Below are 22806 nucleotides of genomic sequence, written 5' to 3'. Positions count from 1 at the left end.
GCCATTGGAAGGAGGTTGAAGCCTTCTACAGAGGCTCACGTAAAACAAGGGCCAGGCTCTGAGAGAGAGAGGAAAGAGCGGGGAAGGGATATATTTAGCCTTCAACAGCATTCTATATAGAGTTGATGCTGTTGTATGAAATGTCCTGACGAAGAGCACTCAGCTGGCTGGCATCATCAATATTTCGACCATCCTTTGAATCATATATATTTGTAGTCATCGGATATATATATATATATATATATATATATATATATATATATATATATATATAAAGCTTACAGCATCGATAGTTCACAGCACACAGAAAAGAAAGGGAAACAAACAATTGCAGGGAGAAGACTAGCTGAAGCAGTAGATTGTGGAACGAGGGTAGAGAGAGATGCTGAGATCAGTGGATTCTGTTTTCCTGGAGAGAAGATCTCCGATCAGTGGAATGACAGGCTTCCTCTTGTGCAGTTTGATCTTTCTCCTCCCACCGTAGTCATTTTCCTTCTCGACGTTTCTTGGTCGGTCATCTCGGCATGGCTCGCTCCGAGTTTTATTAGGCAGTTCCATTGACACACTGCTCTCTGCTGCGGTGGCGGCTGCGTCGATCTCTGCCGCTTTACACATGCTTTTACGGAACTGGAAATTGAGAGTGGCAATTGTTCTTGCCGTGTCGGATTCTCTCTCCTTCAGGAGCATCAGTTCTCGCTTCATTTTCTCTAGTTCTGCCTCCACGTTTCTCAGAGAGCTGAACACTGAGAGCGCTGCAGAAGAGGTGTAGGAAGGTGGCGAAGTGGAGGCCGAGAAGACTGCCTTTGGCGCTGGATGTGATCTTATTGGTCGTGTCTTGGCCTTCGGAGATCGAGCATGGCCGGAAAGAAAGCGCTCGTCGAGAACTGCGACAGCATCCTTCACCGACCGGAAGGGGCGAGTCGTCTCCACCTCTCCTCGCATAGGAACAGAGGATGCTTGGCCTTCCATGGTTTCTGACATGGGCGACAATGGTGAAGTCCTCAGGCAAAGGAGATAAATGCAAGCATGTTATGTTAGTGTGATGATGGAGATGATGAGTTTGATTGCTTTGCTTCTACTTCATTCTCATCACTGCAAAATGCTGCATATGTTTCAAGGAAAATAAGTTGTCCAGCTGAGTGAGGAGAACTCTGCAATCAAGTCTCCACATGTGGTCCTGTCGTTGAAGAAGACAACGCAGCAGAACACGAACTTTTAATTGCTAATATATATATATACGTACATACATATATATATATATACATACACACACATATATATATATATATATATATATATATGTAATAGTGTTATCTCAATAAAAATATCTTTTGAAGAGTCTGGACATATATAAGTTTAATATCATTATATTTGGTGAGAGGGATAGCCATCATTATACTTTGACAATATATTTCAAATTGATATATTTATAAAGTTAATAAATCAAGAAAAAAAATCAAAATAATAATTTAAATTGAATTTAAATATTTTGATTGAGTGATTTATATTTATAAAATTAATAAATCAATTGTAATAATTAATTAAACGATAATAAATTATACCTTCCCCTTCCTAACCCTAGAAAAAAAAAGGGAAAGATATGATAAAGAAAAGAAGTGTTGGAGACGAAAGTATAAAATCTTGTCTTTGAAGAGCGAAGAAAACAGAATGTGATGATGGCTCAGTATCGGCCATCGGGCACGGAGAGGCTCGCCGTTCGTGTCCACAACGACCCCGTCGACCGGATCCCCCAACGCCCCGCCCGGATCCGCCGCCTGGGCAAGGCCCACCGACGCCCCTCTGCCGCTGTCCTCGCCGTGGCCCTCGCAGTCGTCCTCCTCGTCACCTTTGCCACCTCCGGTCGACTCTCCTCCTCTCGCAAGGGTGCGGCGCTTTCCCCGAATCCTACTCTTCTCACTTTCATTGATCTGGTTGTTGCCTCAGAGTTTTAATCTTCGCAGATGTTCGAAGAGATTTGGCCAAGGATGGCGACGAGAATGACGAATTGGAGTTCCATCCGCGGGTGAATCGGTCGGCGCACTCGACGGAGCTCAAGTTCGGGCGCGGCTCGGGCAAGATCGGCCGCGATTCGAGGTACTGGGATGGGGATGATAGGAGGAGGGACAACGATTTCAACAAGGAGGGTTTGTCGAAGGACCAACACGGCGTGGAAAAAAAAGGGTTCTCGGAGAGTGGAACGAGCGGAAAAGAGCAGGTGTCCATGAAAGATCGCCTGGATAAAGTTGAGGAGAAGGGAGGTGGGAAGACCGAGGACAAATTGTCCAATGAGGGTGGGCGGGCGGAGCTGTATTCTCATGAAGAGAAAAACGAGGTTTCCGTAGAAGATGATGAGGAGCTGAAGCAGGATACTGAGGTCAAGGAGGATGATCTTGATGACGAGTACAATGATGCCACTGATATGCAGGACACGCATAATGAAATCGATAATGCTGATAGGATACGGGAACTAGGTGAGGGTGATGGAGGCGAAGTCAAGAAAGATGCATCATTGGGTATGCGTGAGAAAGATTCTGGCAAGACACAGGGTGGTGCTGGTGGCAGCTTAAACTCAAAGAAGGGTCAGGCTCGTGTGGGTGGTGAGACAATGAGACATTCCAGCTCAGAGAAGAAGTCAGGCTCAAAAAGAAAACCAAAACACCACAAATTTTCTAGTGAGTTATCGATATTTTATGTATTTCTTCAATTTCATATTTGTCATCGTATCCTTTGGATAGTGGCTGTGCCTAAAGCATAGCAGTACTTACTGCTTTGCTTATTCTTAATGCAGATTCCCCAAGAAGAGAACAAATGAGTATCTCTATTGTAATTCTAAACAACCAACAAAATGCCTGCTTGATTCAAACTGTGATCGCAAAAGATATGAAAGAGGAATCATGCCAACTATTTGTTCCTATCTATGTGGATCCTTCCCCACAATTGAGAACACTAGATAATGTAGATGCTTACTAAAATATTTCATCCTTCTATTACTCCAACATAAATTGTCTTAACTGATCGTTTGAATCATGATTGTAATGACTGGATTTAACATGCTGCGTCAATTGATGCAGATGAACCAAACAAGTGAGCTTGCATTTAGGTGCAGGTATAGTTTGATTTATACATAAATATGTAACTATCATTATAAAGATGCAGAGAACCAGAAATGCCCTAATTATATGTGTCAAGTTGGCATGGAATGAGATTGTATTGGTAAAGTTACCTGTACAGCAAATTTGTCAGGTTATATTGTCAAAACTGCAAAAGGATATAGTTTCTAATGAGATAAAAAAACAAATTTTGACAAACACTTTTTTGGTTTCTTAATCTTTTTCTATTTTGTCGTGAAGAAGAGATAAGTTCTGTCACCAATGAAATTGAATCAATGATACTGTGTATATATTGCACTATGCAACTCTATTCCTTAAATTATTTATTTGCTGATCATTGATCTAAATGTTCTCTGTCGATCAGGTTCATCGTGTGAGATCAAATTCTTGAACTCTACGGCTCAAATCGTAGAGCCTTTACATGGAAAGAAAATTGCAAGTTTCTCTTTGCAGTATACACATATTGAAAACAGGCCAAATGGATTAGAGAACTGGGAGCCGAGGTTTGCTGGTCATCAGACTTTAGAAGAAAGGGAAATGTCGTTTATTGCCCAAGACCAAACAATAAACTGTGGATTTGTTAGAGGCCCCACTGGTTCCCCAAGTACTGGATTTGATATTACAGAAGATGATGTTAAATTTATGAGCAGTTGCCATGTAGCTGTATCTTCTTGCATCTTTGGAAACTCAGATCGTCTGAGAACACCTTTTAGCAAAACGGTACTAGCTTTATCTTTCATGTTTATAAAGAGACATGTACGCATTCAACTGTAACCCAACATATCATGTTAATTCATTTGATTCCTGTGATTTGTAATTATTCAGATAGTTCTTGCTCCTATGATCCAAGGACATGCTTTCAGCTGGTTGTGTATATGTTTAGAAAATGACTCCTCTCAATGGCTGTGATTCATTGGCTCTTAGGCATATCTTGGATTTAATATGAACTAGCAGTCTACATAACAAAGTTTGTCACTTGTCCACATTTCATGGAGATATACAAGGTCTAGTGAACTTTAATCAGTTGCACTGTGATTGGTCAATTTTAATCTACACTTGATAAGATAATTCTGTAATTAACTAGTTTTTCGTTTATTTCAAACACTGTTCTCCTCCTGTTTTGTTAGGAAGATTATTTAATTTAGGAGGGTTGACATAAATTTAATAGCCATTTATAAAAATCTATTTAATTTTCCTTGAGAACTTATTGGTGTTGTGTTATATTGCCAATTCCCTATTTTTGGAAAGAGCATGGATGATCATGTCTCCTTTTGGAACCCTAACTATTACACTTTCAGCAATAATTTGATTGAAAATAATTGTTTATTTTATGCATTCTTCATGTTCTATACATATTTGGGATGTTGCAGCTTTGCGTTGAAGTTTGGCAATGAGGCTAATAATCTAATCTCTACTTTGAATTTATTTTTTTTATAAAATAATAGATATTGCTAAATTGAAATAATTGCATATTGTAGTTCATTATCCAAGGGTATATCATTTGACATATGTTCTAACGGCTGCAGGATTGTAATTTGAAATGATTTTGCTAATATTTTTTCTGTCGATACTGAATTATCTGTAGGTCCTCCTGTTGATATACAATATTACCTAAGATAAACCATGAGATAAATATCACGAAAATGTATTCTTGCTAATACTATCATCATGTTACTTTTGACTTGTATGAACTATTTTGTAGCCAATAGCCAGCATCGCAGTGGTACTCGAGGGCTGTATCTGCCTTTGATTCCACTGGTTAGAAATAATCGTGATATAGTGTAAGAAAAAAATATATAATATCTTCATACTCAACAAAATTAAGTACATTGTAAAGGTGCCTAGTAGACATGTGAATTGATTATTTGAGCCACAAAAAAAATTTGTTTTTAATATCGTTTGGTGTTCAGAGGCTTTCGCTTCTGCCAGTTTTTATATTAGTTGATGATCATAGTGATAACACTTCCTGTCATCAAATACGTTGGTGCCAAATCAAGAAATTTTCTTCTGTTCACAGCTCTAAACTTATATTTTGTAACATGAGATAATAATTTGACATGACATATTCTATTTGGTTCCTGTAACGATACGTGTTTTGACAGTTGTCTAGATTCTAGCTTAGACCGAATTGCAATAGTGCAATGAGTAGTATAACTGCCTATTGTTATACAATCTTTAGCAGAACAATCGTACTTCTGACAATGATTCAAAAGATGTAATTTAATACTTGCAGATCACACCTTTGTCAAGGAAAAATGTTTGCTTTGTTATGTTCATGGATGAAATCACGCTTAAGACTTTGTTGTCAGAAGGACAAAAGATGGAAAATGGGGTCATTGGTCTGTGGAAGATAGTGGTGGTAAAAAATTTACCATATACAGACATGCGGAGAGTTGGGAAGATTCCCAAGTTGTTGACACATAGGCTCTTCCCTTCTGCCAGGTGAGAATGCAACTAGCTAAATTGTACTTTGGCTTGGTTAATACTGAGAATAAAATGGTAGTCTTTGTTCTAGGTGACATTTTCTCTCTCTCATCTCGTGAGATGATTTCTATTCAATTCTAATGCCCCCTTCACGTAGCTTTTCACATTGGTGATGTGAATCATATGCTTGTCAGTCTGTCATTGCTGTGTAATATTGTAATTTGCATGATCAGGTACTCAATTTGGCTTGACAGCAAGTTGCGACTTCAGAGTGATCCTTACCTCATCTTAGAATATTTTCTTTGGCGACGAGGTTATGAGTATGCTATTTCTAATCACTATGATCGGCACTGTGTTTGGGAAGAGGTGCTGCAGAACAAAAAACTGAACAAGTATAACCACACCGTCATTGATCAACAATTTGAATTTTACCAGTCTGATGGATTGAAGAGATTTGACCCTTCAGATCCCAACAAGTTGCTTCCTAGCTGTATGGAATATTTTTCTACCTTTCAGTGACTGTCTTTACATGCTGTCTTCAGTTTTATTGTTTTAACTTTTAAAATCTTTTAAACAGATGTCCCAGAAGGCTCTTTTATCGTAAGAGCGCATACTCCGATGTCCAACTTGTTTTCCTGTATATGGTTCAATGAAGTTGACAGATTTACTCCCCGAGATCAGCTGAGTTTTGCATACACATATCTGAAACTTAGAAGGACCAATCCTGCAAAACCTTTTCACTTAAATATGTTCAAGGTACATGCCATCACTACCTTAAACCAAGAAGTATATGAATTAAGCATTTTTCATTAGGCTTTTCTTCTTATATTTCTTTTATTAGATCTGAAAATTCTCGATTGCCAGGATTGTGAGAGGCGTTCTATGGCAAAGCTTTTTCATCACAGAGCGGAAGAGAAGAGGAAAAATCCGACATAATCAGCAAGATAACTGTTTTTCTTGAACAAAGAAGGAAAACAAATTTGAGGCTGCTCATACTGCTTTTATCATCTCATTGGTGCATGACAGATCAGGCAGTGCAGGAAGATGGTGTGATCATGGATATAAATGACTGCTCCACACGAAGTTTATGCTCAAGTTCTCCAAGGTCACAGATGTATCCATTTTTCCTTGTACCATTATGCATCGACGACTTCATTTCTAATTTGCTGGAGAAGATTTGAAGCTCCTAATCATGTGATATGTGTGTTATAATTGTCAGTAATTTTTGGGCCCTAGGGTTTCATGTGGGCCCAAATTTTTGTCTGCACATTGTGGCAGTTTCTGTATGACCACCCAATTAATTTATTTCCGGGTCACACCATGCCGCATTGATGATACTGTTATACATGTACTGCAGGATTTATTTAATTTTTGTTGAGCTGTAAATATTATTTGTATTAAATAATAAGTTATGTATGATGAAAGAATGCCTTACAATTTAGTTTCTGTACCAACACTATAGCTCAGCCAAAAATACTGTAAGACCCTCTTCCTTTTTCCTATTTAGAACTAGTTCTCTCAGCAAAAGTTAAACCAAAAAGTGTGTCCCTTGCATCTGCATCCTTCGTGCCGGGTGGTGATGTCGAGCATGTGATGGTCCATCAGATCCCAACTTCATCTTCAGCAGTGGCAAATAAGGTACTCCATTTGGTTTCAATTTTTACGCTAAACTTCTGTGTCAGGTGAGTACTTAAATAAATTTTAGAATGATTCAGTAGTAACCTGGAGTGTGGAAGCTGTCATCCTTCTCATAACTGCAGAAACAGGATTAAAACAACTTTAACATACACCAATATGATTCTTCTGGTTATGCTTGATTACTTTTTCTTGTTCAACAAACATTGTAAGCTATGAAGATCTGTCTAATTGGACTGCCTGGTTGATGTTAGTTCTCTTTGAAATAATATTAGTTTCATTTTGGTCATAATTAATGAAGTCAAAGTCTTTTTGTTGATTTACTTTTATATACTTCTAAAAAAATTTAGATTGCAATTATGGCAAGTTATTCTAATAACTTGCTTTGAAATTGCTTGTTTATGATAATGTATGATATGTTCAGTAGATTCTTACCATGATGTGTATCAAACATTAACCTGTCTTGCTTTTTATTTGTCAAATTGTGACCATCGTTTTATGGTGAAGCAATCCCTTTGTCTATTGACCACAAATCTGACTGGCCTGATGAGCATCAAAGAAATGAAAATGCAGGAAGATTCATTACATGGGCAGGTAAAGTATTTGTGTCTTGTCTTTTCATTTGGCAGTTTCACATTTATTTGAAATAAAATAAATTGCAATTAAATCATTCAGGTATTTGGTGGGTTGGTGGTATTTTTGCTGTATTTCATGATTTCAGAGATAAATTGTTTAAGCCATTTGTTGTTGCTAATCCAGATATTTAGGTAACTAATATGATCTCCTTTTATCAACTACAAGCAGAGAAAACAAATATTGAGCTGTTAGCAACCTAGAGATGTTTTCATAAACAACCAGCTAACATCAAAGCACCTTTTCAGGGAAGAAAAGGGAGATTGTGCTTAGTATAGTACATATATGGTGTATTTATTGCCCTTGATGCACATATTAGCAATAAATTCTTGGAGATGAGATAAATCTTGCTTTCAGCCTCGAATTAGTCAAATATCACTATATGACTACATACATATGTTTGAAATGTTAGGCAAAAGGTGGTGGCATAGTATACAAGGCTCTTGTCACCAACAAGAAGCTAGGTAATTTTTGAGACTCGAACTTGCCACCTATGTTCTAGGGGCAACCTTACTATGATGCCAAAGTTTTGCCCTTTTAAGTCCAACTCATAAATCTGGCGAAGCCCAAAGTTTGACCAAATCAGTTGGATCTAGATTAGGCCCAAAAGCAGCAGCCAGGAGTCATTTGATCTTATTATGCTTTCATAAGTCTCGTAGACAAGAAATTCAGAAATAGATCTTCCTGATTGACCACCCTATGTGATGGATCCTCACTTTTGTATCTAGAATAATTCATGTCGACCTATTAAACCATTGCTGCTTAAACCTATACATACATATATTATATGATACTTATGCTACTCTGCATTTGTTGGTGCTGTTGTGCTTTCTTTTTGTGCTAAATGAACATGGATACATCCAACCATACCCTTAATAATTGTCCTTGTATGGAATCCAGTCTTACTTTGGTTACTGATCTAAAGACCTCTGCAGCTAAGTGAACATGGATACATCCAACCATACCCTTTGTAATTGTCCTCATATGGAATCAAGGCTTACTTTGTGTGCTGATTGAAAGACTTCTACTAGATCTGACATTGAATAGTGGTAAAAAAAATGAACTCTAAGAATCTCTTTGTTATCATCCATATGTGGTTATTCATTCATGTTTATATGATTTTGTAGTCTGGAAATTCTTCGTTTTTCACATTTCTATTTTTCTTCTTTTTTTGCCCTTAAATAATGACAATGATGTAAAATATCTACAGATATATTTCATTTATATGTTTAGGAGGAAGATACTGAAATCCTTGAGTTTATTATAATTGCCCATGACAGACTTTGTAGTGTTGGATCTAATGAGATCAAATATATCTGCTGCGGTAACATTGTATTCGCTGTATGTTATTTACCGGTTTCCTGTGATATGAAAAAGAAAAACGAAACTCATCCTTCAGTTATCTTAACAAAAGATGGGCTTCTGAGGAACATCAAGCATATTCAGTATTTTTTTTTTTGAAATGCTTGGTTTCTGATCATTGATCTCAAATTTCTTTACTTGGAACATTAATGTTGCCTTACACTTGTAAGCAATTTGTGAAGTTTTATTTTTGGAAGCTTGTATTTCATGTATTTACAACTTGGCCTGATTACTTTTCATGTTTATCAAGTAGGTGGTTATTTGTTTTGGGTTGCTATCCTGAACTTTGTATGACAGTTTCAGTGGCATCTTTTAGTTGATCAAGAAATTAACATGGACTGGGAAGCTTTCCATGACTGCTCAGTGAATAACCTGTAATATACTCTACTATTTACTCAAGGTTCCTTGTGAATTATCCATGATGTTAAAATTTCATTTTGTTTCATTTTCATTATTATGGCCCTTAAGCAATATACGTGTCATACCCCACTTTCATTTGCTTTGGTATCCTTTTGGTATTTATGAGTACCTATAACCTAATTCCTTATGCACCTTAATTTCTTTAATAAAGTTCATCTTGTTATTTCAGAACCTACTTGTGTTGGTTTTTTCAGATTTCATGTAGTTAGGCCTGCAGCTAGAACCTAATCCCTGAGTTGGATATGTGTTGATCAAGATCTACCCTAATTTGTGTTGTTCATTAAGCTACTTGCAGGCACATCTACTTTGATCTTTTTAGGTCTGGCAAAGATAATTGCATGTTTGTCAATTCCATGCCATACATGTGTTACTTATTTTACTCTGCACTGTGAACTGAATAAAGACTGATTTAATACTGCTTTGACTGGATGTGGTCCAAACAAATCCTGATCTAGACTTTCATATGTCCTCAGCCGACATTTATTTGTGTGATGTCTGTGACCGGATGCAATATGCTCTGACCAGTATTATGGAGCACTAGATGAAGTGGAAAATTGTCCCCAGTCAAGGGGCTCTACCTTGTACTATCATTTTTTCCTGATGACTGACATCATGGGGCTCAATAAATGACCTTGTGACCCCAGTATCACATACAGCATGTTCCACAGCCATTTTCTGGGTCTCTAGTAGGATCATTTCTTGGGCATCTTTAATCACACTCTTCTTTATGTATCTTAGCCTTCAGTTCTGTTGACTTAGTGTTGGGAGCAGTGACCCCAATATTGGACTTGAGAGTTACCTTTTTGGAACTTATGGTGCAAAGGATGATGAATATTAGGGTGTATATGTATTTTTTGGACAATAAACGATGGTTTGGTTTTCCTTTCGTTTCATCAACATAGACTGTTGAAAGTCTACCTGCTATGGGAGCTTGACACACAAGCTTTCCATCATCTAATTGTTTTGAAGGACAAAGACTGACATAAGAGAGTATTTTTATTATCCAAGTAATTTCTTCTAAGAACTATTTGTGATTATTATAATTTTATTTTCTGTTCCTAGAGTTCTACTAAAACTTATTTTCCCCTTATGTGAAGATGACTGACATTTTCCATATTTTGTGATTGAAAGGTGCCTTTTAGCATGGTTGTTCAAACACTAGAAGCCTTGTTTATTGAATGTGGCAACTTGGCATCATGGTTGGTGGTTGATAGGTGCCTTTATAACTTGATCTAGGAAAAAAGATATAATGGTCATATTTTCACATCAACCATGCTACATCTGCATGATTTGAACAAGCATATTAAATAGCATGCCTCTGCATGGTGTCTAATTACATCCCCTGAGTAGGATGTTCTGGATAATGTTTTAGCAAGTGCTTTATCAACAAACACATGACTGACTGGTTCTGTACCCTAGAGAAGTTTGGCTTTTGACATTACTGGAAAAGATGCAACTCATAGCATATGATGTCCATGGCACTAATTGCTTTATGATGTCCTACCTGCTGTGCTCATCAACTGGTCCACACTCTCAGGACTAATTATCTTTGAATGTATATTAGTCTAGAGAACTAGTCAAATCATCTGGAAATCTCATGTTCGACTCACGGAAATAGTCAGATCTTCACATTGATATTGAAGTATTTTTTTCTTTTCTTTTGAGACATTACTCCAAATCAGTAAGTATCTGAGTGTTTGCTATAATCATGCAGTTCTAGCTTAATACTTTTTCATAAAGACATTCTCTATTCTCTCAATTCAGTGGAAAGAATGAATTGGTTGGAGCTCCCACCTCAGTGATGGTGCAGTCTAGAAGGGCTAGAAATATTCTTTTCTTGGCTGCTTCACTACTTCAACAGTGTTGTAGCTTCTGGAATGACAAGTTGCTTTAGACATGAAGGCAGTGGAGTGTACCCAAACTTATTCTCCTCACAATCCCATTTTGTCTCAAACCTCTGAATCGTGCCTCTTGGAATCTTCTATCAAGAATTATTCTACTTGAAAGGTGATGATGATGATCTCCACCTTTCCAAATCATATATTTATTTAGCGTGAGTTATCAGACCAGAAAATAAAACTTTATAGGTGATGATGGCTTTGCCTAAAGAGGCCATGCATGCATCAGAGGCTTTTACGTTGATCTTTTGAGCATTCTTATGTTATTCTCTTCTGACATTTGTGAACAGGAATCCAGAAACACTCCTTTATGCACCCCAAAGAAGGTTAATCTAAATGCTTGTGAATGCAGAAGTGGGAGTTGTTAATCTTCTTAGGTTCCAATAGACATGCAATGGCCAAATAACTTGAAAGAATGTGCATGGCTTCAGTCGTGCAACAAAGTAAAGCCATCACACAGTGGCTATTTGCATGGAGAAGATTGAGTCGAGAACAATGACAGGCACAAGAGATTACAACCTCCTGGTTTCTTCAGTCCACAGAGACCTCATTAATTTGAGCAAGTCCCTGGCTTTGGCCTTGGCCATGGAGCTGCACTGGCTCTGGAGCAGCAGCAGCAGCTGCGTCATCACCCCGGCGTCCATCGCCTCCGACCGCGCCTTCTCCGACTCGCAGCACACCGCGAGCAGCGAACCCAGAGCGTGCTCGCTCCCCTCGTGATCGGCCGTCGACATCCTGAACACCATCTTCACCAGGACCTTGATCGCGTCGGAATGTTCGACGAGAGCCTTCTTGCCGGCCTCCAGTGTCAGCAGCAGCTCCAGCGTCGCCAGCGCAGGCGCAGCAGTTCTTGGGTTCGGACTCGACAGGTGCGAGACGAGGCCGTCCACCACACCTCCTCTGATCGCATGGCTTCGATTGGGTTCTAACGAGCACATACCTGAGATCGCTCGAACTGCTGCCTCCGATGCTCGGATGCTGGACTTATCATGTAGAAGAGAGACGAGCGCTTGCAAGACCCGCCGCGACTCTCCTACGACGAGGCACAGCTCTCGAGTTGCTGAAGAAGCAGCTATGACTTTCAAGAGATGGCATAAGCTCGTCTTCGTCTTCGTGTTGCCTTGGTCTAACAGGAGCTCCAACGAGGTCAGCCTGGCGTGCTCCTTGAGCATGTCGAGAGAATCCAGTTGGGCGGAGGCTAACAAGCTCAGGACGCAGTCGAGCGTCGCCTCGGCGACTGCCGAATCGACCACCACCGAGTATTGGAACAGCAGCTGCAGCAGCAGCGGGAAGAAGCCTAACTCGATCAAACACGCTCGTCCTATGTCAGACTCCACAGACAGAACTCTGACCTTCTCGAGGCAGTCAAGCTTGTCGGCGCGGGAGGTGTTCGACGACTGAAGTTTCTGTTTGAGTGCGAGGAGCGAGAAGCCAGCGTCGATGTGGCCGGCAGACTGCACGGGCCTGTGCCGGCAATTCACGCCCGGGTCGGCGAGGAGCCACCGGTGGATAAGGTGGCGAAGGGTGTGGTTGGGGATTAACGTCGTGTCGGTGAGCCTCTGCATTGTTACCGGGCACGTCAAATTGCCATCGGCAAGCCATTTCTCGATGCTCGGCCGGTCATAGGTTTGACCTGTGCTCAGAGTGACTGGATCAGTGAAGAGATCGAGGCTTATCGGGCATCTGAACAAGTAAGGAATGCTCATTTGCTTCTTCTCTAACACATTCAAGGATCAGAGAAACCAGAATCCCGGCATAAACAAGCAACAGATGGTGAAGTCTATTGCTTTTATGTCTCTGACCTCTTAAAAGCTTCAAAAAAGATAGATAAGGTTACCAAGATTGAGAGGGACAAGGCGCAGCTACTTTGACACTGAAATCAAAGTGCGCGGGGAAGGAGAATTTGGTGTTCAGTGGCACTCACTCGCATGTGGTATAGCAATGGAGGATTGTGGCTCTTCCTCAGGTACAGAATCCAAAGCTCTGATGACATCTCAGACCAACCAGAGAGAGAGAAGAGAGAAGTACTGAACCTATAGAACCACAACGGCAAGGCAATGGCGCAAGTCTGATTGCTTGCATGAAATCCTCTGAGCTGGTACAACAGTCCCAGAGAGATTTGGAGTGCAGCATACAGGGATTGGGGGAAATGGGAATGGAGCTGTCAAAGGAAACAAGAAGCTGAGGTAGGCCTTAAGTGCAGGACACTTTTGGCTGGTTTCCAGTCAGAAAAAAGCAAAGCTTCTGATAGGACCAGAAGCAAAAGAGATTGGTGAAGAGGCAATAGCACTAGTAATAGATATAGATAAGTCTTTATGTCAGAAGTCTAGAAATAATGGAAGATAAACCTTGCATGATAAGATGAAATAGAAGAGGAAATCCATGTTCTTTTACATCAGTGGTGCAAAGATGAGAGAGCCCAAAGTGACCAACTTGGATGCAGTGGATGCCCTTTTCTTGGAATGAAAAAGACATGAGATTATAATTGTGCTGAATAATAAATGGACATTCAAACCTTGCAAAGTTCCACATTAGCTGGTCCAAGTGTCTAACTTGCATAATTAGACTGCTGAATGACAGTAGGCATATGAGATTATAACAGTGCTGAATGACAGGATATATGGACATTCAAATCTGCCAATCTTCCACATTAGCTGGTCCAAGTGTCAAACCCACAGATTTGGACTACTGCAACAAGGACTTTGATCCCATCAGCCCTGGTCTATTGTTTCTTCTTTCTACATGGTGGTCACAGGGTTCACAAGTGGGACAGTCAATGCCTAGAAGCCAGAAGAACAGACAATTGGAGGTGCACTATCCACTCAGGTATACTATCAGGATGCCTCTCATGAATTCTTAGACATGTTAAGACTACAGTTATACCAGTGATTACTAACCTGGAGCCCAAAAACTTAAATATTTTAGATTTAAATCAAAACTTGTGTTGGATGTAAAGGCTATATAATTCAGAAAAGATACTAGCAGCTGGTAAAATCCTCTATGGTCTATCATCAATCCTTGGTGTGATGAATTAAGGAACTCTTGCAGATTGAATGTTAGGTTGGACAATTCTAGCATGGGAATATAATATGATAGCACAAATTAAATTAACAAAGTGAGAAAGAATGGGCATTTTTGTCAAGAATTATGCATTCTTCTACTGACTTGTTCAGAATCTCATGTCTTCTACACAACCCCTGTCAGCACTATGGTAAGGCAACACATTATCTCTTCTTAATAATTCCATGTCTTAGTCATGAAAATTTTCTTTTCTAATAATCATGCAAGTTTATTTGACAAGTTGGAAGCTTAGTGATGTCAGAGATTGCTACTGAACATTTTGGTTTTCCCTAATCAGCTGCATTCCCATTTACAAGGTCAAAGATGATAAATGAAATTACACAGCTGTTGTCATGCACTTTTGAAAGTGTTCATTCTTCTATGGAATATATTTTCTTGAGTTGTCTGATCAACAAAACCAGAGATTATAATTAATACCTTTCAGTAGGATACAAAAATAGGAGACTCCATTATATTTCCTGAAAACAGTCAACACTGCATGTAGTGGATGTGATCTAGGTATCATCATTCATTGAAGTTGGATGCCCTGCTCCTACTCTGCTGTGGCTGCAACAGAGTTCTTTGGATGACCACATTCCATGGCAGCAAGTAGATCCATAGCATGTCAAGAATTAATGGAATGAAGTGCCTTGATCAATGATAATCGAAGAGCATTAAATTACAAGTGGAAGTCAATACATGGCCTTCAAATTGCAGTGCCGGCGCCGGAGAAGAATGGACTGGTCAACATGGGCATCAAATGCTATTGACAGGATAATTTAGTGTCCTCTTTTGACTGGCAATACCATCATCATCCTCTCTAGAACTTGAGTTCCATTAGCAGACAAGGTAGTGTTCAAAGGTTGTCCACGGTCACTGAATCCTTACCTTCATTCTTACCGGTGTCGCAGTTGGAGTTTTCGTCCATTGCATCATGTTCACATCCTTTGGTCATTTGACTGCATGTCTCTCTTTACTGGCCTGGAATTCCCGTGGGTATGAGCACCATTTATGGTCGTCTGCTTTAGATATACTTCAAAGACTGATGTGATGGTAGTTGAATTCCATGTCTTTCTGGATCCCATTTTGTGTGCAGGAGAAAGAGAGAGAAAGATATTTGATGTAATGAGAACTCTTCTCTTCTAGAAGAGCATCTTTCAGGACCAACATGCAAGCAAACATCATGATAAACTTGTCTTCGATTGGAATCTGCATCTTCTTCGATTTGTGCTGCGAGTATCAGAACAAAGTTTCTTCTTTCTTCGATATATATCATATTCTCCGCCCATCGGACTATTCGAGCATCATAGTATGGCCAATCTTTTGATTGATCTCTAATGTGTAAATGAAGTGTGTTACATTCAATTATAAAATTAATATAAAAAATATATCGAATTTGATGGTATTATATAAATAAATAAATTATATTATGCCCGATTATATTATTAAGATGAAAATAAATTACATTATATTATATTTTATAATTCAGTGATGTATTCCAATGGTCTTCATATTTATCGGATTTTTCCGATGTGATCGAATTTCGATTTCACCATATATATATATATATATATATATAAGAAATCTTTTTAGGGCACGTGTCGGGTAATTAAGAAATGGGAAAACGGTGATCGAACCGAGTGAACCGTTCGATCCAAAACGAGCGCACCTCCGCGCAATTCGGATTCCACTGGGGAGAATAATCCGCCCGAGCCCCGTCCGCCATCGCCTGCTTTCGGATCCTCCGCATCGCCGCCGCCGCCGCCTCCTGCGCCTGAACTTGCTCATAGATGATAAAAACCCTCGCAGTATCCTTCGCCGGTTTCCTTCCCGGTGGCAAGTTCATTGTTATTACCACCACCCACGACGTCGTGGTAAGATCATTATTTTCCCTCCCTTTTTCCCCTTTAATGGACCGATTGAAAGTATGTTCTTTGTCGAGAATCGCCTGGGAATAATGGTTGAATGGCCGGTAGTTTATCCTGTTTGGTTTGACTTATGACTTAGGGTTCTTCAATGTCAAATTTATTGCTTTAAGCAATTGCTTGGATTGGGGGTACCGTTGGGTTGATTAGATATGCGATTAAACTGTTCACAACGCTCAAAAACTTTAGAAGCACTCGAATGCAGTTGCTTGATTAATTTCTGAAAGATCACTAGTATTTTGTTTGAGGAAGATGAGTTTGCCGTGATTTATAGTTAGTGACAGACCTGAAGGTGGCCTTTGTAGCCGACATTGAGGTTTAGATCCTATAGATGACACTTAACGCTGATTATGATAATTTTGACTTGAAATTTTTTGGCCTTTCATCTTTTGTAAAGATTAACTAATAATGACAAAACTTTTAATTAATGTATTAAATAACACTGAATGGGTGAGCCTTCGCATAATGGTATAATTTTTACGAGTTAGATTTTAATCCATTATGAAAATATCCACAGCCGTAAGTGATTGCTTGCTTGCAGATCTTGCCTTTCTTTTCCATTTAGGTGAATTGATGCCTCATTGGACTAGTTATCGCCATGTTTGCACATTTGCACATACGTATTGTTGTTTGCTAATATTTAGTCCATCGGTAATAGTTTGCGTTGACTTATTGGAACCCTGTTCATTGTTGCAGCTAATGATTGTCAGCTTGGAGAAAATTAATTATTCTCGTCTTGATGCAAATCTTTGCGGATACATAATGAATCTGCATATGAAAATTTACTATAGGCTATCTGCCTTTTAACTGCAGCTCCATTAACCATAATTCTGCTTTGTCTTCACTAGCTTTATAGTCTGTACATTCATATGGATGAATCACGGCATAGTTTCAAAGAGATCTTTAGATGAATGACAGATTCCACAAACAATGTTGTATAATTGGAGTTATATGATCTTTCCCCTTTTTACCTTTATTGACCTACTGTATTGATATGCAGTTATGCACCATAATAAATGGGCTTTCTTCTCCCATGAATGATTTGTTTCGATGGATTAGTTTTTTAATTCCAGTGTCTCTCTAAACTTAGAACTTTTTTTATCCTCACATAGCTTTCTTAACCTTTATAAGCACTATGCCAACCGGTGACACATCTTGCTCTTGCAGAAACCACCACCAGCCCCATGTGCATCGCTGCCACTGATGCCATCGCTTTCTTCCTCTCCCACATTGAACAGTGCCTTGCCACCAAGAATCTTAAGCTTGGTCATTGCCTGCATGCTTGCCTCACCAAGACTGCGCTCACCCAACACACCCTCATTGCCAACCGCCTCATTGACATCTACTCCAGGTGTGGCTCCCTACCTTGCGCTAAATCAACCTTCAATGACCTTCGATTCAAGAATGACCAATCTCATAACACCATGCTTGCTGCCTATTGTCGCGCTGGCAGTCTTGACGTAGCATACAGATTTTTTGATCAAATCTCTGGCCGAAACCTTGTTAGTTATAACACCATGATCTCAAGTCTCACACACCATGGCCATCATGAGGAAGCACTTGATCTCTTTTCCCAAATGCGAAAGGACATCATCATCATGGATAAATTCACAGTAGTTGGTATTTCAGTTGCTTGCGCTAGCTTGTTGGCCTTGAGATGTCTTCGTCAGTTACATGCGTCGGTCATTGTTTCTGGACTTGAGCTGAATCTAATAATGTCCAATGTCATGATTGATGCTTACGGGAAGTGTGGTGATGTCGATGCTTCCCGTTGCTTATTTAATAGGATGAAAAGGAGAGATGTTGTTTCTTGGACCTCAATGGTCGGAGCATATGCATCAGCTTGTAGACTTGAAGAAGCTCGAGCGGTGTTTGCTAGCATGCCCGAGCGTAATGTTGTGTCGTGGACAGCATTGATTTCTGGGTATGAGCAGAATGGGGAGGAGGAAGCGGCGCTGGAGCTCTTCACACAGATGATGGCTGAAGGAGTCATTCCAACTCCATTCACATTAGTGTCCATTTTAAGTGCTTGTGCAAGTTTAGGACTAATTGAAAGAGGGAAACAAGTGCACGGGTTTACTTTTAGGAGGTTCATTGGTTCGGATTCTTTCAATGTCTTCATTTTTAATGCCTTGATTGACATGTATGCAAAATGTGGCAATATGGTCTCCGCTTCTACAGTGTTCGATAAAATGCCTGAACGGGATCTTGTGTCTTGGAATTCAGTTGTTTCTGGGTTTGCACAGAATGGACATGGAAAGCAATCACTTGATGTCTTTGAAAGGATGGTGAAAGCAGGTGTCAAACCAAATCATGTCACATTCTTAGGGGTGCTTTCTGCCTGCAGCCATGCAGGTCTAGCCTCTGAGGGATGCAGGATGCTTAGTTTGATGGAGAAAGAACATGGAATATGCCCTAGGGCTGAGCATTATGGTGCATTAATTGATAACCTTGGGCGGAAATGTCAGCTTAAAGAAGCTATGCAGTTTATAGAGTGTTTGGCTTCTGGAGGAGATTTGGCTAGCGTAGGGATATGGGGAGCACTCCTTGGTGCATGCCGGGTGCATGGGAACTTAGACATTGCTAATATAGCTGCTGAGTCCCTATTTAAATTAGATCCTAAAAATGGGGCGAGATATACTATGTTGTCCAACATTTATGCTGCAGCTGGCTTGTGGGATGATGTTCGACGCGTCAGGTTGCTTATGAAGGAAAAAAGATTGCAGAAGGACCCAGGTTACAGTTGGTTGGAGGTGAGGAGTGCAAAACATATGTTTGTAGCATACGACAAGTCACATTATCAAGCAGAGGAGATCTATAGCTTGCTTGCTACTCTGGTGGATCACATGATTGATGCAAGAGATAGTGTAGAATACAAGCAGTGTCAGGTTAGTGTCAATGATAATTATTAAGGAATAGATCATCTTGATGTTTGTGAAAGGAAACTTTGCATTAATTTTTGCAATAGCAATTGGTAGTCACATTTATATCCTGGACTGCTATATGAATTGAGGCCATCTGAAGAGTCATCAACTTTTGCACTGACAGTATCAATCTGGTTTTCCAATCACTTAACTTATTCATTCATCAAAAACTTTCTCAATTGAAAAACTGGAGGTCTTCTTGAGTTGTCAGAAGGTTAAAATGTCAAAGTTAAAGGTTTGACTGGCTAGTCCTGTGAAAACATCAACTGAAGATGGTAAAAAAGATGTTGCTTTCTGTCCAAGAATGGTAAGAAAAATTTATGAGGGTTGATGCTTAGTAAGTCAATGTGACATGTACCTATGCTGCAAGTTCTAAAAGCTCCTCTGATAGCCTCATCCTAGCAACCTAATAGTTTTTATTATTTTTTTTCTTTGCCATATATGAGGCTTCTTTCTCTTTTTTCCAAATTGCTAAACTATTGTTAAACAATCAACTTTTTAACTTTTGATTACTTCTTTCGTTCTAGTTGTCCTAGAGTTTTCAGCTATGCCTTTTGCCAATATCTCCACCGGTTTAACTCACACAGATCGCTTTATCTATCATTGGTTTGTTTGTAAATGGCAAACGACAAAGCTGGAACTTGTTAGGAACTTATCACTAAATAAATATCCTTGTCTGAGATTTCACATATGGATCGGTTTACTTCCATAATGAATTAACTTGATTTATTCTTGGCAAAGAAATTCAATATATTGTGCCAATAAGTGGTTGCAGGATATCACTTTGATACTTTTTTGACAATGTTTTGGCATGAGGCGATAAAGTAAATATGATTTATGAGAATATCTCTAGCATTTCTATACCAGGTTGCCTAGTACTTTGTTCTCTGTTAAGGATGAAACTTAAGAATTAAGTTTTCAGGTTTAGATTTGAATTGTTACATCATGAAAGTTGGATTCGTGTATTCCTTGATTGCAGAATTAAACTATAAACTTATTGCTCATGGTGCATTTCTCAAGTAAGATTTGGCTTCTTTGGACGATTCTCTTATTTGTTTTGTCTACTACAAGATTGGATAGTCCATTTTGTTAGAAACTTATTATCTTCTCAAGTTCTCTTCTGTAGTTCTATAACTTTTTCGTCCTCGTATCACTAAACCAAGTTGACTCATCCGTCTAATCAGCATATTTATGGATTCGTATGGATATGTGCAATCCATATACAGTAATTTATTCTTCAGAAGTTACCTCTAATTTATGAGATATTCATGAATATAAATATTCTTTTTAAAATTTAATGTTATTTTTTTTCTATCTTTTCTATTAACCTCCTGTGTATATCTTAAATCCTTATTCTAGTGATATTAAACTTTTAAATATATTGTTTTGTGACTGTTAGATACTGTGATCCATAAAGCATGGACCTCATGACTCAAAAGCAACTCGAGTGTTTCTCAAAGCATGTGAGCCAATCTAAGCAACTATGCTATCATATGATTACTGATTATTTGTCACCTCTCAGTAAACTGATTTGTCATATGCTAATTACTTCCCCAGTTATCATGCAATCACTATTATTCACCTCTTCTCTTGATGTGAGCTAATATTGTCTTTGCCAAATGACAGCTTTGGGATACTTAGACCACCGAACAGGAAGTGAAGCAGGTGAAAGAAGAGAGTGACAAGAGTTGCCACCCTTGCATCATCAAGTTCCAAGAGTGCAGCCTCCAACCACGACCACCACCGAGTCCTAATGGCATGGCAGTGCCACCCATTGCTCAACCATTCTAGTTTCCTCACAAGGTCTCAGATGACACGCCAAAAATAGCCTGAACCGGATCAAAGTGAAGGTCTCACAACCCCCCTTTAATTGGTGCAAACATCATGCTCTCCTGCAAGAACCCAACCTCATCTTCCCTCAGAAATCATCGAGCAACCACGTCCTCTCCATGCTGCAAGACTTGGTCACCTCCCACCATGAGAGGGTTGTTGTTTGCGAGGGGAGGATCACTTTGGGATGGCAACATCCCATCATTACGACGTCACCGGAGGAGGAAGAAGAGCTCTCCCGAGTCTTCTGTGGCCTGAGATTTTGGTGCGAACGTGCAATGGTGTACCAACCAACCACTAAAAGGGTGGTGGACTCGAGCTTTTTATCTTTGATGCCATCCCTTCTTCCGTGGTGGTGATAAAAGAAGCAGCACATTTCCTAATGAGGAGAGCACGGCGTAGAGGAGCACAAAGTATGTAGCCCTGGTAATCATTGCCTGGTTTTGGGACACGAAGCAGAAGCAACAAAGAGGTACACACTATTCTGTAGGGTGTATTATATATCTGAATGGACAAAGATGGTGGTTTCTTTTTCAAGTGATGCTCTCAACATTGGTCACCATCTCAGCAATGCTGTTCATGGTGAAAAGAGTGGAAAGTGACGAGGAAAGTAGTGACGTGCTTGTTGGGGTGGCATGACATGGGCATCCTCTTCTGAGTTCTAACCCCATTTTTCTCTTCTTGGTTGACTCTAGGGCTTATCTGCATTTGGTCATACCAGCATATGTTGATGTTAGTAGTTACCGAGTGAGATTTATTTGGAGTTTATAACTTGCTTCTCTCTCTATGTCATTGGATTGAAAGAGAGAGAGAGAAAAAAGACCTAATCTCTCGAAATTGCATTGGATTGAAAATATTATATTTGTCGGTCGGTTATCGGATGCCGAAACGGGTTCGGTCTGTTCCAGTGTAGTGTGTCGGTATGTCATGTATCATGAGATTAAGGAAGGAGAAAGGAGGAGGAAATTAAGGATGGAATCACAACTATAACTATAATGTGATTTATATGGGACACTAATTATTTGCTATAACAATGGATGTAAGGAGGGGAATGGAAGGATGTGAGTTCCATCCCCATCTCTACCCTCCTTTCTCATGTCTCCTTGTTCGTGTGGTAGTAACATCTGGAAGCGACGTCTCACCAGCTTCATGGTGCTCTCGCTCTTGTTCCTTGTTGAGTGCACATCTCACTAGCTTTCATTGGCTTCGAGTGCCGACACTCGTGTATAAAATCTCCGGTGCATCATCGATCACACAGCTGACCTTTCAGCTGATATAGAATGGAGTTTGAGAGAGAGAGGAACACGACGAACTGTATCCATCTGAAGAAAGCGAAGTGCATTGAAGTTTGTTTGTGACTTGTCGTAATGCCATTTGATGGCACATAAATGTGAGACCAATAAATGAATTGTGTTAATTACCTAATCCTCGATTAATAATAACATATATATATATATATATATATATATATATATATATATATATATATATATATATATATATAATGAAAAAAAGGTTAGTGGTGAGTAAACATCGGAAAGATTAGGACATAGAGACCATATTGGCAAGACAAAGTAAGACGACA

General features: G+C 39.4%; 4 protein-coding genes across 6 annotated transcripts; 2 read left to right on the top strand and 2 right to left on the bottom strand.

The window, feature by feature from the left end:
* Positions 1 to 342: 342 nt before the first annotated feature.
* LOC135677522 (uncharacterized) lies at positions 343 to 969 on the bottom strand. The gene has a single exon (XM_065189880.1). It carries the CDS (start codon positions 967 to 969, stop codon positions 343 to 345), a length of 627 nt encoding a protein of 208 aa, XP_065045952.1.
* Positions 970 to 1634: 665 nt separating this feature from the next.
* On the top strand, positions 1635 to 6988 carry LOC135676848 (uncharacterized). Its single transcript, XM_065188488.1, has 7 exons — positions 1635 to 1884; positions 1962 to 2672; positions 3475 to 3830; positions 5344 to 5552; positions 5768 to 6024; positions 6112 to 6290; positions 6399 to 6988. Exons 1-7 carry the CDS (start codon positions 1674 to 1676, stop codon positions 6468 to 6470), a joined length of 1995 nt encoding a protein of 664 aa, XP_065044560.1. The 5' UTR covers positions 1635 to 1673; the 3' UTR covers positions 6471 to 6988.
* A 4880-nt stretch (positions 6989 to 11868) lies between these two features.
* On the bottom strand, positions 11869 to 13760 carry LOC135676847 (U-box domain-containing protein 26-like). Of its 2 annotated transcripts, none has more exons than XM_065188487.1 (2): positions 12835 to 13760; positions 11869 to 12756 (listed from the first exon to the last, which is right to left on the bottom strand). In XM_065188487.1, exons 1-2 carry the CDS (start codon positions 13186 to 13188, stop codon positions 11995 to 11997), a joined length of 1116 nt encoding a protein of 371 aa, XP_065044559.1. In that variant the 5' UTR covers positions 13189 to 13760; the 3' UTR covers positions 11869 to 11994. The 2 variants fall into 2 exon arrangements, with proteins under 2 accessions (XP_065044559.1, XP_065044558.1); XM_065188486.1 differs by having other exon boundaries at positions 11869 to 13294; positions 13407 to 13759.
* Positions 13761 to 16162: 2402 nt separating this feature from the next.
* Positions 16163 to 22199, top strand: LOC135676846 (pentatricopeptide repeat-containing protein At2g13600-like). 2 transcript variants are annotated; one of them, XM_065188484.1, is made up of 3 exons: positions 16163 to 16416; positions 17635 to 19355; positions 21018 to 22199. In XM_065188484.1, the coding sequence occupies exons 2-3, from the start codon at positions 17652 to 17654 to the stop codon at positions 21030 to 21032; spliced, it is 1719 nt and encodes a 572-aa protein (XP_065044556.1). In that variant the 5' UTR covers positions 16163 to 16416; positions 17635 to 17651; the 3' UTR covers positions 21033 to 22199. The 2 variants fall into 2 exon arrangements, with proteins under 2 accessions (XP_065044556.1, XP_065044557.1); XM_065188485.1 differs by having other exon boundaries at positions 16165 to 16416; positions 17164 to 19355.
* The last annotated feature ends 607 nt before the right edge of the window (positions 22200 to 22806 follow it).

The sequence above is a fragment of the Musa acuminata genome, chromosome BXJ1-6 (assembly GCF_036884655.1).
Source record: "Musa acuminata AAA Group cultivar baxijiao chromosome BXJ1-6, Cavendish_Baxijiao_AAA, whole genome shotgun sequence".
In the NCBI taxonomy this organism is placed as follows: domain Eukaryota; kingdom Viridiplantae; phylum Streptophyta; class Magnoliopsida; order Zingiberales; family Musaceae; genus Musa; species Musa acuminata.
This window is presented reverse-complemented; position numbering and strand designations above follow the sequence as displayed.

Excerpts from the sequence above, each read along its gene's own strand:
- LOC135676847 (XM_065188486.1), bottom strand. The coding sequence starts at position 13,188 with ATGAGCATTCCTTACTTGTTCAGATGCCCGATAAGCCTCGATCTCTTC.
- LOC135677522 (XM_065189880.1), bottom strand. The coding sequence starts at position 969 with ATGGAAGGCCAAGCATCCTCTGTTCCTATGCGAGGAGAGGTGGAGACG.
- LOC135676846 (XM_065188484.1), top strand. The coding sequence starts at position 17,652 with ATGTGCATCGCTGCCACTGATGCCATCGCTTTCTTCCTCTCCCACATT.
- LOC135676848 (XM_065188488.1), top strand. The coding sequence starts at position 1,674 with ATGATGGCTCAGTATCGGCCATCGGGCACGGAGAGGCTCGCCGTTCGT. Across the intron at positions 3,831-5,343 it reads GAACACCTTTTAGCAAAACG|ATCACACCTTTGTCAAGGAA; the intron begins GTACTAGCTTTA and ends TAATACTTGCAG. Across the intron at positions 6,291-6,398 it reads TTCACTTAAATATGTTCAAG|GATTGTGAGAGGCGTTCTAT; the intron begins GTACATGCCATC and ends CTCGATTGCCAG.